At 36.9% G+C, this 11,948-nt stretch overlaps 3 protein-coding genes across 8 annotated transcripts; 2 read left to right on the plus strand and 1 right to left on the minus strand.

Annotated features, from left to right (window-relative positions):
• The first annotated feature begins 273 nt into the window (after positions 1-273).
• Positions 274-7,691, plus strand: LOC133687927 (protein PTST homolog 3, chloroplastic). 6 transcript variants are annotated; one of them, XM_062107277.1, is made up of 14 exons: positions 282-617; positions 716-835; positions 1,210-1,370; positions 1,450-1,770; positions 1,864-2,142; positions 3,364-3,574; positions 4,050-4,110; positions 4,214-4,264; positions 4,359-4,412; positions 5,083-5,202; positions 5,622-5,746; positions 6,356-6,407; positions 6,723-6,878; positions 7,315-7,691. In XM_062107277.1, exons 1-13 carry the CDS (start codon positions 484-486, stop codon positions 6,819-6,821), a joined length of 1,788 nt encoding a protein of 595 aa, XP_061963261.1. In that variant the 5' UTR covers positions 282-483; the 3' UTR covers positions 6,822-6,878; positions 7,315-7,691. The 6 variants fall into 6 exon arrangements, with proteins under 6 accessions (XP_061963262.1, XP_061963257.1, XP_061963259.1 ...); XM_062107273.1 differs by having other exon boundaries at positions 281-617; positions 1,450-2,142; XM_062107275.1 differs by having other exon boundaries at positions 281-617; positions 1,453-2,142.
• A 550-nt stretch (positions 7,692-8,241) lies between these two features.
• LOC133687928 (S-adenosylmethionine synthase 4) lies at positions 8,242-10,314 on the plus strand. Its single transcript, XM_062107280.1, has 2 exons — positions 8,242-8,432; positions 8,795-10,314. The coding sequence occupies exon 2, from the start codon at positions 8,808-8,810 to the stop codon at positions 9,978-9,980; it is 1,173 nt and encodes a 390-aa protein (XP_061963264.1). The 5' UTR covers positions 8,242-8,432; positions 8,795-8,807; the 3' UTR covers positions 9,981-10,314.
• Positions 10,307-11,425, minus strand: LOC133687929 (thioredoxin-like 3-3). The gene is made up of 3 exons (XM_062107281.1): positions 11,266-11,425; positions 11,126-11,151; positions 10,307-10,680 (listed from the first exon to the last, which is right to left on the minus strand). The coding sequence occupies exons 1-3, from the start codon at positions 11,401-11,403 to the stop codon at positions 10,461-10,463; spliced, it is 384 nt and encodes a 127-aa protein (XP_061963265.1). The 5' UTR covers positions 11,404-11,425; the 3' UTR covers positions 10,307-10,460.
• Positions 11,426-11,948: the final 523 nt, after the last annotated feature.

Genomic DNA, 11,948 nt, shown 5'->3' on the forward strand with positions numbered 1-11,948 from the left:
ATCAAAATCATGATAATCAACTACTTTTTTTTATGTGTTTTATTGATTTCTTTTTATCTTCTCTCTCTAACCTCCCTAGCCTCAAGATATTAAAAATAAATATAATAAATTCATGGATTTAAATTAAAATTTTCGTGAATTTAGGGTTAGCATATATATATATATATATATATATATATATATATATATATTTCAATTCTTTATATTTTAATTTGATATTTTATGATAATTTAAAATCTAATTTGATCTGATGGCTATAGAATGATTTAATTGAAAGGAAAAAAAAGTTTGATAATCTTTCAGTTGTGTCAGTGTCACCCTCGAAAGGGCTTGCCAGTGTTTCTGTTTCTCTTGATCATTCTAGAGTACTGGATGGATAGCATAGAATCCCAACCGTTCTTCACTATTATTAACGGAGTATAAAACACTGCTGCACCAGAATCTGCTCCTCATTTCTGCAAAACTCAAACTCCGCCTTTTCCTATGGCAACACTCTATAAACTCCCATCCTTCGTTTCAATCTCCTACCACAAGCCCTTCTTGTACCATAAACAACAACAACTACAACAACGAGAAATAAATCTCGCAACTTGTGCTTGTTCAATCAAGAAACCCAGGTTTCTTAGTCCTTCGATTCTCTTTGGAGTTATTGATATTGGTTCTATTTATTTCTCTGATTGATGGGTTTTTTTTTTTTTTGGACTGGTGATTTTAGGGGTAGTCGGAAGGTAAAGAACAATGTGGAGCTTTGCAATGATTTGCGTGAATTTCTATCAACTTTTGGACTGCCAGAGGGTCATGTACCTTCAATCAAGGAGCTTCAAGATCATGGAAGGTTCTTTCTTACATTGCTACTTTCTTTACTTCATTTCTAATTAATATGTTGCATTTGAATTGCTTGAAAAGTTCTTGCAAATTTCAGGGACTTCATTCACTTTAGAAGTGAATGTCCAAGAAAAATTTAATGAAATTTTAAGCTACTAAGAAGTGAAATTCATTTACTATGGTAGCAACTAGAACAGTTCAATGGCTATTATTATCAATATAATCGGTTATTTGAGCACCTAACTTGGCTATGAAAGATGTCTATCTGAAATCATCTGTTCTTCCTGTGAAAGAAAGGACTCGTGCTTACATGAATGCAGTCATTTCTATTCAAGAAATAGAATATGACATAGTTTTCTTTCTGTTTGTCTGAATATTCCATAGGAATGACCTGGCAAACGTTGTAAGACGGAGAGGATATAAACTTATTAGAGATCTTCTTTCAAGTTCAACTGAATCAGACAGTGATGAGCTGCCTAATATGGAGAAAAATTTAGCTAAAGGACAGGATACAATCAATCATAGTGCAGATATTATAGCAACAGGTCAATGCTTGTTTCTTTTGTCTATGCTTGAATTTTTGTGTTTAAGTTCCATTGTTGTTGATAGCCTCACATAATTTAGAAGGTCAGGATGAGAAGGTGAAGGATTGTTCCTTGTCAACTGAAGGTACCATCACCAAGAACCATTCTGGAAATATAGATGTTGAGCTGGAACACAAATCTGGTGGACAGATTTGCATGCCTATAGAGTCGGCAGTCGATTTGTCATTGGAGAAGAAGGCCTTGTATGATGTAGAGCAGCCAGATGAAAAGTTTCAAATCATAGTCAAAGACAGATTGTTGTCGTCATCCTTGAGTACTTTTGAACAGCAAGATGAGGAAGTTAAATGTATGGTTGAAGATAATTCCATGTCAACTTCATTATATGACGTGGAACAGCAAGGTGAAGAAGACTTAAGCATGGTCAAACAATTTTCCTTGTCAGCGGAAGTTTCCATTGCTGACAGCAATCTTGGTGTCTTGAATGTGTATCCAGATCTCAACTCCAATGAAGATACTTCCATGCATGTAGAAACTTCAGCTAATTTTTCCTTTGAGGAAAAAGTCAAATATGATTCAGTTCAGGATGAGAAGGTCGGCATTGGAGCAGAAGAAATGTCATTGTCGAGTGGGGTTTCAGACACACAATATTATGCCAATGTGACAAATATTTCGGGTCTCATTGATAACAATAATAGTTGTATGCCAGCCAATTCATCATTGGTGGAAAAGGTGGCAAAGTTCATTCAGAATGGAGATTTGGACACCATTGAAGGTAAGTTCACTAATTACTATTGACCTATGGAAGAAGGACAGAACAAACTGATTGTTCTGACATGCACATAAGGTGTTCAATGCGGGACTAAAATATATTGGTAAAGAATTGAAGAAATGGTTTGATAGGAGTGTAAATTATTTGTGTATTATGGTGTCTAGAAGCTCTAAAAGGAAAACCATCCAGAAATTTGGTGTTCTTTAGCATGCATGTTGCTGGGTGTAATTGTAGTGTGGGATTTTGTATTGTAAATTATGAGCTTCCAATGGGGAGATGCTCACATTATGTTTGTTGTCTTGAGATACATGTTTGCTGCTACCTAGTTGGATTATGATTATGAAAATTTAAAATTGCCAAGTGGACTCAGTCCTGCAGTGAGGCTAGAGGTGCAAATCAGTTGATTCACCCACAAGCTGCATGAAGCTTGTCCAAAAATAAGCTTGTTTAAGCTTCTTTATCAAGGTTACAAAGTCAAGGTCATTTCTAAGAAGAAGCTGAGCTTGAGCGACGTTTGGCTCATTTAGTTTTATAAGCTCTAGTGATCTGGCACTTTCAAAAGCTTTTATTTTCTAAAAACATTTGAATTCTTGTGCTAGTTTATCTTAAGGTTTTGGGCATATAAAAACTTTTGAGCCTGCAAATTTTGTGAAAATATTTATTTTCAACTAATTCTTTTAATAACTTACCTATGACGTGTGTTGTTATTTTGAGACATGACATATTACATAAGACATGAATTTCAACTTATTTATTGGCTCATTTGTCCATCTAAACAACTCAAGTTTTATTGGAGCTCAGACCAATCTTTTGATTAACAAGATGTAAATGAGCCGAGCTTCAGCTCCATGCCCTAGGCTGATCACATACATGGTGGGTTTGAACTTTCCAAATGATTAGTTGAGCCAACCCTATTTACATGAAAGCTTGTGTTGACTTGGCTCATCAACTCATTTGTAGCCCCCAATGAGGCTTTTCTTTACTTCTGGGATTTAAACTGTATTATAACTGAATTATCTACTGTGCATTTCATCATCAAATTCCATGCCTTTTCTTGTTAGCTGTATAGATGCATTCAGTACTTGATTTCACACATCGGTGTGGGGACTGGCATCAATATTCATCTTTTAAGATATATTTGGCTGACTTCGAGTAAATTGATATTTTCTATGTTTGGTGCCTTTGGAATTTGAAGCTGACTCTGTGGAGCTTCTTGATTATCAGATAATGTCTATGGCTTGTCAAATGGGAGTGGTAGTGGAGAAAGCAAGGGATTTAGGGAACCAGAAAACATGACTGAAGATCATTCAAAGATCTCATCTGAAGAGAACTTTGAAAATGCAGTTGGTGAAAGTGATACTGCTTCAACATTAAATGAAAATTTATCGACATCCATGCAAGTTGTGCCTTCTGTGACAGTAAGCCGCACCCTCAGGTTAGTGTATTGTAAATTTTCTCAAAGTATTTCCCTTTTGAAGTTACTGTTTTTATTTAATTCTTTGCAGGGCTAGATTTCCTTTATGAATAGTGATCTAGTGGTACTTTAATTGCTTTTGAATTCTATGAGCTTCCAAGTAATATTTATTTCTGACTAAGGCATGTGTTTACTTCTGTTTTTTCACTTTATTAGATTCGCTTTTTTCAATGATGTTTCTTTATCAATTGTATATTATAATGCCTTTTTCAATGAAACACTTTATTTCTATTCTTTTAGTAATGAAAGAAAATTTGGAGATTTATCTTGTCTAGTTTTGGTAAAGAAACTAATTTGACGAAAGATTCTAAATATTTGTTTCATTCATGTTCCTGTCTACTTCTGATTATTGTATTAGCTACTGGGATCAAAAGAGAAATTTTGTGATCTACTCTTTCTTCTCTTTTTTCTCTTTCACTATTTGGCTTGCGTGTAGGAATGAATCGCCAGCTGAAGGTCTTGCTGGTGCTGATGTTGATCAGGATTTGGATATAGAGGTCATCATATAACATTACTAGTCACATTATGATACCCTGTTCAAGTTTCATGCCTGATTATTTTATATTCTATTTTCTTGGTATTCATGTTTCTGTAATGCAGACAAACAAAAAGGACAATCAGATTGAGATTAATCACCTCAAATTCATACTGGTATCCATTTTAATGTTCTCTCGAAGCCTTATCTTGCTTGGAGCTTCACTGTATGGAATAATTGAACTTTTTCTTGTGTCTTTTGGTATAATAGCATCAGAAAGAGTTGGAATTATCCCAGTTGAAGGAACAGATTGAGAAGGAAAAGGTATGTAAGCTATAGTAGCCTTCCTAGTGGCTGATATTGAAATCATTCTCAGCATCCACTCAATGCAACTGGTTAGGTTTGTATGAAGAATACACAATGCCATCATGGTTATCGGACGCAGCTTATACCTTCATACATGAAAACTTGAGAGGCAGACATTGACAAATTTGACTAGTAGTGAATTCCTGTAATGTCACACAACCAATTTATCACCTTGGAATTGGTCTCAATATGACCTGAAATGTTCTGTAATCCTCTGGTTGTGTATAGTTGAATATAAATCTTAAGTCATTGATAGTAGGTAGTTGTCAATATGGGGGGGGTTCTATTCAATTATTTGATGGTTTCAATATGACCAGAAATGTTCTGTAATCCTCTGGTTGTGTATAGTTGAATATAAATCTTAAGTCATTGATAGTAGGTAGTTGTCAATATGGGGGGGGGGGTGGTTCTATTCAATTATTTGATGGTTTCAAATGAAAACTTAGAATAAAAACAATTACTATCGTAATGTCAAAAATAAATTTAAAAAAATAAAAAAATATTATTTTGATGATTTCGAAGCGAAAAGCAGTTTGAAAAGCAACCGCTACCACAATGCTAAACACTACATTAATTCTTATGAGGGCACTCTTCAGTTATTTATTTTGTTTTTAGTTTTCTTCTACAGCTTGCTTTATCTGCTTTGCAAACCAAGGCTGAGAGAGAAATCAGCAAAGCGCAAAAACTTATCTCAGAAAAAGATGCTGAATTACTTGTTGCTGAAGAAAGCCTTTCAGGACTAGTGGAGGTACTGCTTTTGAATCTTTTTGCACCTGTTCTGTATTTTGTAAAAACGAAATGGCTTGGTAGTTAACAATTTTGAATGTGCTACCGATAAAGGAATCATTAAATGAAACAAAATAATTTGTAGAGATTGAGCTAACTATTTGAAACTTTATGTTGCTAACTTCTGAGTGATATAATCACATAAATCTTTTTTAGAAGAATTATACTTTCTGCAGTAAAACTTCCTAAAATGATTAAATACCCTTTAATTCCCAATATATCTAACCCCCCCTGATTCTATCAACAAATTGAAAGAAAAAGTAGAAAATATTTGCTCCAACTGGACAAAAAACAAATGACCAATCTAATAATCCTTGTCAAATAGACCAATACATTGATTATTACCTGTTAAGTCCACTTAGTGAGGATCTGAGTTTACAGGTTGAGGTCGCATATTGTGGGAATGGTGAAATGGTGGAGGTGGCAGGTAGCTTCAATGGTTGGCATCACCCAGTTAGACTGGATCCTCAGCCATCCTCTAGCATCAAAGATCATTTTGGATCAAGGTTTTTTAACATCCTCTCTTCTTTTAATTATTGCATACATGATCAATTATAACTTTTGGGGAGCTAAATAATGTTTTTCTCTGGTGAATTTAACCTCATATATTGATTGTGTAGGTATTTTGTCTCATGTCCTGCTAATCAATTGCTTACTTGGAACACTGCATCATGTTTCAAGATAATTCCTTTTCAAATTGAGTCCCAATATATTCATTTGGCATAACGTTGGCTCTTTAGACCATTGTTGAATAATGTTGGCATTCATGGAGTTTGTAGACATTATTTAGTGCATGAATTTGATAAAATATGAGCTTTTACTTCGCCCAACAAAGAGGAAAAACTCTAATTAGAGAGTGTAACTTGGAAAGGTGGATATATGAACTTGAATACTCTGGAAAATTATCAGGTTCCTGTCTTTTCAGATAGGGTTCAGTCAAGGGGTTTTTTCCTCCCCTGCCAATCTATGAAGCTATTATTCCAATTGCTTGCCATATGTTCTGTAATTGCCATATTGAAATGTTTCTTATGCTGACATCTGGAGAGGTTGTATAGTCTGTATTTTGTTTTAACTGCGAGGGAATCAAGAGCTCACTATGATGCATGTTTTCCCAGGAAATCCAGACTCTGGTCAGCAATGCTGTGGCTTTATCCTGGGGTATATGAGGTGTGAACTCCTTATATATGCTATTGCCTCATTTTTACATTCAAAAGATAGGCAACTTTGATACCAGGAATAGCTCATGTATTTGCTTCCAGCAGAATCATGTATGAAATGAAGACTCCAATATTCCCTTTCAATGTTGACGCCATCACATTTGGGAAAGATGTTCTGCTATATAGGAGACTAAAAATTATTAGAACTTCAATTTAAATTTTAGATAACATGAACTTGATCTGTCAATCAAATTCTATCAGAAAAGTTTTATATGCAAGATTTAATCTGTAATAATTATCTGAACAATTTATAATGCTTGAGCAGATAAAATTCATTGTTGATGGCCATTGGAGGGTTGATCCTCAGATGGAATCGGTTACCAAGGGTGGAATTTGTAACAATGTTCTCCGAGTCAACAGATGATATTGTATTTGGGCATTCTGGGTGGAAGGATACTCTAGCAATCTTTCTCTGCTTGAGGTAAATAGACCAGTTACATTCGACATTTTCTTGAGTATCAAATCATAAACCAATCTGGGCGTGGTGAGCATCTGTTCTCTACCCTTGTTTATCAGATTACAACCCAGTATTGGACCTTTAATGATAAGATCCAAGCATCGTTGGCCAAGATCCAACCCGGTTGTAGTTAATCTTGTTCCAAAACCATGCTAGTGTTGCCTTCTATCCCCTAACTCAACTTGCACCTTGTCCATCTCCCTTCAAAAAGTCCAAGTTCGAGCCTCTAAGTTGTTAAAAAAGGAAATCGCGATAGTTTCCAGTGCTAGGTGTGATTTCCTTATTCCTTCTGTTTACTGCCATGAGCGGTTACTCTCTGCGTTTATATTGGGCATTTATTGTTCTTCTATTGCCTTAAACATCATGTGCATTCTTTTAACCGGTCTCCTTTTCATTACAGACATGACATGATAGCTTGGGTGGTTGAAATATCCGTTTAGATGGTGAGCATTTGAGCTGCGAAGAAAGGGTCTTAGCTTCTGTGCAGTATTTATAATTCCATGTTCATCAAGATAAAGCCAAAATCCATTGCTTGCAAGAACCTGGCTAGCAGCAAGAAGAAACCTGAGACTTGCTATGCTATGCATAGGGATGAAGTCGAAGCGTTGATGCACTCCTGGGTGCCACATGCCTGCAGGTTTGTTCTAGCTAGAGGGACATGGCAAGATTTGGAGAAGGAATGGGCTACTGAATATGCATTTGTAAATTATTTTAACTTGCGAGATATTAGAAACCTCGAGTAGATCAGATTTGGAATGGACGTATTTCTTTCCAGTCCTTGATTTTTGCATTTTTCAGTTCTCAAGTTGCCTCTTTTAGGTGTTAGTCTAAGAGAAAAAAAGAAGAAGGAATATCACTTCGAGAATTATCAAGAAATAAAACTCTTTTATCGTTTTTAAAAAAACTTTGAGGATATATTTAGTTCTTTTTTTATCTAATATCTAATGTATGTAAATATAGGATTAAGAAACCACTTTAATTACAGAAAGCGAAGGAAAGTTGGTGGAGCCAGGTGACATGATAGGTAAGATGGGCCCACCTACCCATGTGATGACGGCCTTATAACGCGCGGCAAGGCGCTGTCGAGATCGGATCTGGGAGAAGTGGGGCTCCACTTTCTTTCTAATTAGGTGGGAGTGGGCCCTACCCACCGAACACCAGAGGACCACCATGTCTCAGGCTTTCATCATTAAAAAATAAAAAAAACGGACGATGATCCAGGACGCTGCCTACATGGTCCCACGTATTGAATGGTATGGGATGGGGTGACGAATGTGGATGAAAATACAGCGGAATAAAACCAAGTAGGCGATAAATAGAAAAGAAAGGAAAGCGAAAAGGGCGGGGAAAGGGAAACAATCGAAGAGAAAAGAGGTGAGGAAGAGCGCAGAGAGCGAGTCAAACGACACCACGCTTCTCTATCTCTTATATATAGGCATACTTATCTCAAGCAAGTCTCTCTCTCTCTCGCTCGCTCGCTCGCGCTGTCGCATTTGAGATCTGCACATACAATCACAGGTCAGTCTCCTTAATTTCTTTGTTATGTTCATTTCAATTTTAGAATTTAGATTGATTGTTGCTGTTCATGTTTTGTTTTGTTTGTGTTATTGGATTGATATATAGAGAGATTAAAAGCGACAACATTGGTATTTTATATATCTAGTTTGGATGAGAATAGAAACATTTTTCAAAACAAACATTTTTCTCTATGTTTCCGAAATCTTGAAAATAGAAACAGAATACAAAGCCAACTACTAGTGATGGTATATGTTGGTTTGAAATGGGCGAATCAAAGAATGATTGATTGGTTAATGGATCTATTTTTTTTTCATTTCTCAAATAAATCCTTATTTCATTTTTTTTATATAAATGATCATCAGGTCCAGTTTTAACATGGATACCTTCCTATTCACCTCCGAGTCTGTAAATGAAGGCCACCCAGACAAGCTTTGTGACCAGGTCTCGGATGCCATCCTTGATGCCTGCCTTGCGCAAGACCCTGAGAGCAAGGTTGCCTGTGAGACCTGCTCAAAGACTAACATGGTCATGGTCTTTGGTGAGATCACAACCAAGGCAAACGTGGACTACGAGAAAATTGTCCGGGATACTTGCAGAGGCATTGGCTTCACATCGGCTGACGTTGGCCTCGATGCTGACAACTGCAAGGTCCTTGTCAACATTGAACAGCAGAGTCCTGACATAGCCCAAGGAGTTCATGGACACCTCACCAAGAAGCCTGAGGAAATTGGTGCTGGTGACCAAGGCCATATGTTTGGCTATGCTACTGATGAAACACCTGAGCTCATGCCATTAACTCACGTCCTCGCCACCAAGCTTGGTGCCAAGCTAACTGAGGTGAGAAAGAACAAGACATGCCCATGGTTAAGGCCTGATGGGAAGACCCAGGTTACTGTTGAGTACAAGAATGAAGGTGGAGCCATGGTGCCTATCCGGGTTCACACGATTCTTATCTCAACACAACATGATGAGAATGTCACTAATGAGCAGATTGCAGCGGACCTGAAAGAGCATGTGATTAAGCCTGTTATCCCAGCTCAATATCTTGATGACAAGACCATCTTCCACCTCAACCCTTCTGGCCGGTTTGTTATTGGTGGGCCTCATGGAGATGCAGGACTCACTGGTCGTAAGATTATTATTGACACTTATGGTGGATGGGGTGCTCATGGTGGAGGCGCTTTCTCAGGCAAGGACCCCACAAAGGTGGACAGAAGTGGTGCATACATTGTTAGGCAGGCTGCCAAGAGTGTGGTGGCCTCTGGTCTTGCTCGGCGCTGTATTGTGCAGGTCTCTTACGCAATTGGTGTGCCAGAACCATTGTCAGTTTTTGTGGACACTTACAAGACTGGCAAGATTCCAGACAGGGATATCTTGGAATTGATCAAGGAGAATTTCGACTTCAGGCCTGGAATGATTGCTATCAACCTCGACTTGATGAGAGGAGGCAATTCCAGGTACCAGAAGACTGCTGCTTATGGCCATTTTGGACGTGATGACCCAGATTTCACATGGGAGACTGTCAAGCTTCTCAAGCCCAATGCCTAAGTGTTTGGGATTGGCTTGATACATTTCCTGGAAGTGGTTATCATCGTAGCCATCATTCTGCTTATGGGGGGATATAATAAAGAAGCTTCAGCACATGCAAGTGATTCTGAGATGATGTTCCAAGGGTTCAAGGGAGAAGGGATTCAGGAGTTTTTTTTTCTTTTTTTTTTCTAGCTATTCCTTTATTAAGGAATAGACGTTAACCGTATTCATCAATTTTCATTACATTTTTTTGTACTTTCCAACGTGTCATTTATCTGGTTTGATCAATTCTGAAGCTATTATTTGTTTCCATTTACAAAAAATTGCTTTATTTTATCCATCTATTTATTTACGAAGACGAGTCTTTAATTTCAATCATCACATACAAGTCTATAATGCTTGAAACGAGTATACTAAACAGAAAAGGTGAGAAAATACAGCGCACATCAGATTGTTTCTCGACGGCATGGTTGATAATAAACAATCCTACAACATATTTCACGAATGCAACCACAAGCGATCGTGCAAGCGCTCTTCTCCGGCACCAAACATCTCATCTACCCTTTCCCCGTCGCGGTAAAAATGAAATGTAGGTGTGTAGCGAATATGCTGAGTTGTTTCCGGGCATTCATCAATATCCGCATATACGAAAGAAAGCTTCGGGAAGTTGTTACTCAGCTGGCAAAACGCAGGAAGAATCTGGCTGCACACGCGACACCTGAAAACACAACAGATATTTAATGATGTTGTGGTGATCTAACCAGTTCGTAAAGCGAAGTTGTCTGAACTTTCTCAGCCCACTACATTACATTAAGGCTTAGCCGGTCAATGATCTGTAACAAAAACAACCCCACCCTTCTACTGTCTCACATAGAACCCCTGACTGAAACTAAAAATATGTGAATAAATCTCGAGATTCGGCATGTGATGTTACACAATATTTGAATAACAAAAACCCCCGATGGATGAGCTAATCCTCGTTCCCTACAAGATATTTGGATTGAAAACGCAGTGGTGCAGACTATCTATCATTTCTAATATTATACGCAGAAACACGGACAGTTCTCAAAGAAGTCTGACATCAAACACCTAGCGTGCATTAGCCACATAAACAAGAGGTGAGATTAGCGTGGAGAGGAAGAAAGAAGAATGCGGGAGCGTACCATGAAGCACCGTAGTTGATAACTGCCTGCAAACATGTGAGAAATTAAAGAAAGTCAGGTCGGTGAAAATGAAATGAAATGAAATGAGAAGAAAAGGTTTTGAAGGCGAAAAACAGTGCCAAAGAAGAGGATGAAATTACAGGGGTATTGGAAGATTTGATATCGTGAAGAATTTGAAGGTGGCTTTGATCGCTAGAAGCACTTTTGAGGTTGCCATGGAGATTCACTGGCAATTCCAATCCAGTGCCATCTAAACCTTTCTTCGTATTATCCTCCATGTTCTTGCACCGCTCTTTTTTCCGTTCGGAGTTATTATGCTTTTTGTCCAATTTTTTTTTTGGTCCCTGTATTTTATAAGGTTTGCAATTCGGTCATGACTTTGTTTTGTTTTTTCAATTTCATCATTTGAAGATATGTTTTCATAGCGTTACGTCCTTATATAAGTTATGATATAAATCTTTAAGTATTATAACACTAAATTAATGACTAATTTTATAAAATAGAGTCTTAGCTTCTTAAAAAAAAAATTGAGAGATACAAGACCAGGATTGATATAAAGTAAGAAATAGATTATTTTTTCATTTTAAAAAAATGCAAAAGTTTCATTTGATCCCTAAAGTTTTAATTTTTTTCATTTTTTATCCATATTCTTTTAGGTTATTGCGTTTCGATTCTAAACTATATTTTTGTCTCATTTCAATCTTTGAAAGTTAAGAAAAAAGAGAGGAAGTTTCCAAAAAAAACTCTTAGATGATCAGAACTTTGATTTTAGTGTCTATAAATTTATAAATTTATTTGTAAAAGAAGAATTTAATTAATGTGC

The sequence above is a fragment of the Populus nigra genome, chromosome 3, assembly GCF_951802175.1.
Source record: "Populus nigra chromosome 3, ddPopNigr1.1, whole genome shotgun sequence".
Classification (NCBI taxonomy): Eukaryota; Viridiplantae; Streptophyta; class Magnoliopsida; order Malpighiales; family Salicaceae; genus Populus; species Populus nigra.

Bases quoted from the DNA above. Each gene is read 5' to 3' on its own strand.
- LOC133687928 (XM_062107280.1), top strand. From the start codon at position 8,808: ATGGATACCTTCCTATTCACCTCCGAGTCTGTAAATGAAGGCCACCCA.
- LOC133687927 (XM_062107273.1), top strand. From the start codon at position 484: ATGGCAACACTCTATAAACTCCCATCCTTCGTTTCAATCTCCTACCAC. The intron at 4,111-4,213 runs GTCATCATATAA...TCTGTAATGCAG, and splicing joins ATCAGGATTTGGATATAGAG to ACAAACAAAAAGGACAATCA. The intron at 5,203-5,621 runs GTACTGCTTTTG...CTGAGTTTACAG, and splicing joins GCCTTTCAGGACTAGTGGAG to GTTGAGGTCGCATATTGTGG.
- LOC133687929 (XM_062107281.1), bottom strand. From the start codon at position 11,403: ATGGAGGATAATACGAAGAAAGGTTTAGATGGCACTGGATTGGAATTG. The intron at 11,152-11,265 runs GTAATTTCATCC...ACATGTTTGCAG, and splicing joins TCAAATCTTCCAATACCCCT to GCAGTTATCAACTACGGTGC. The intron at 10,681-11,125 runs GTACGCTCCCGC...TTGTGTTTTCAG, and splicing joins ATCAACTACGGTGCTTCATG to GTGTCGCGTGTGCAGCCAGA.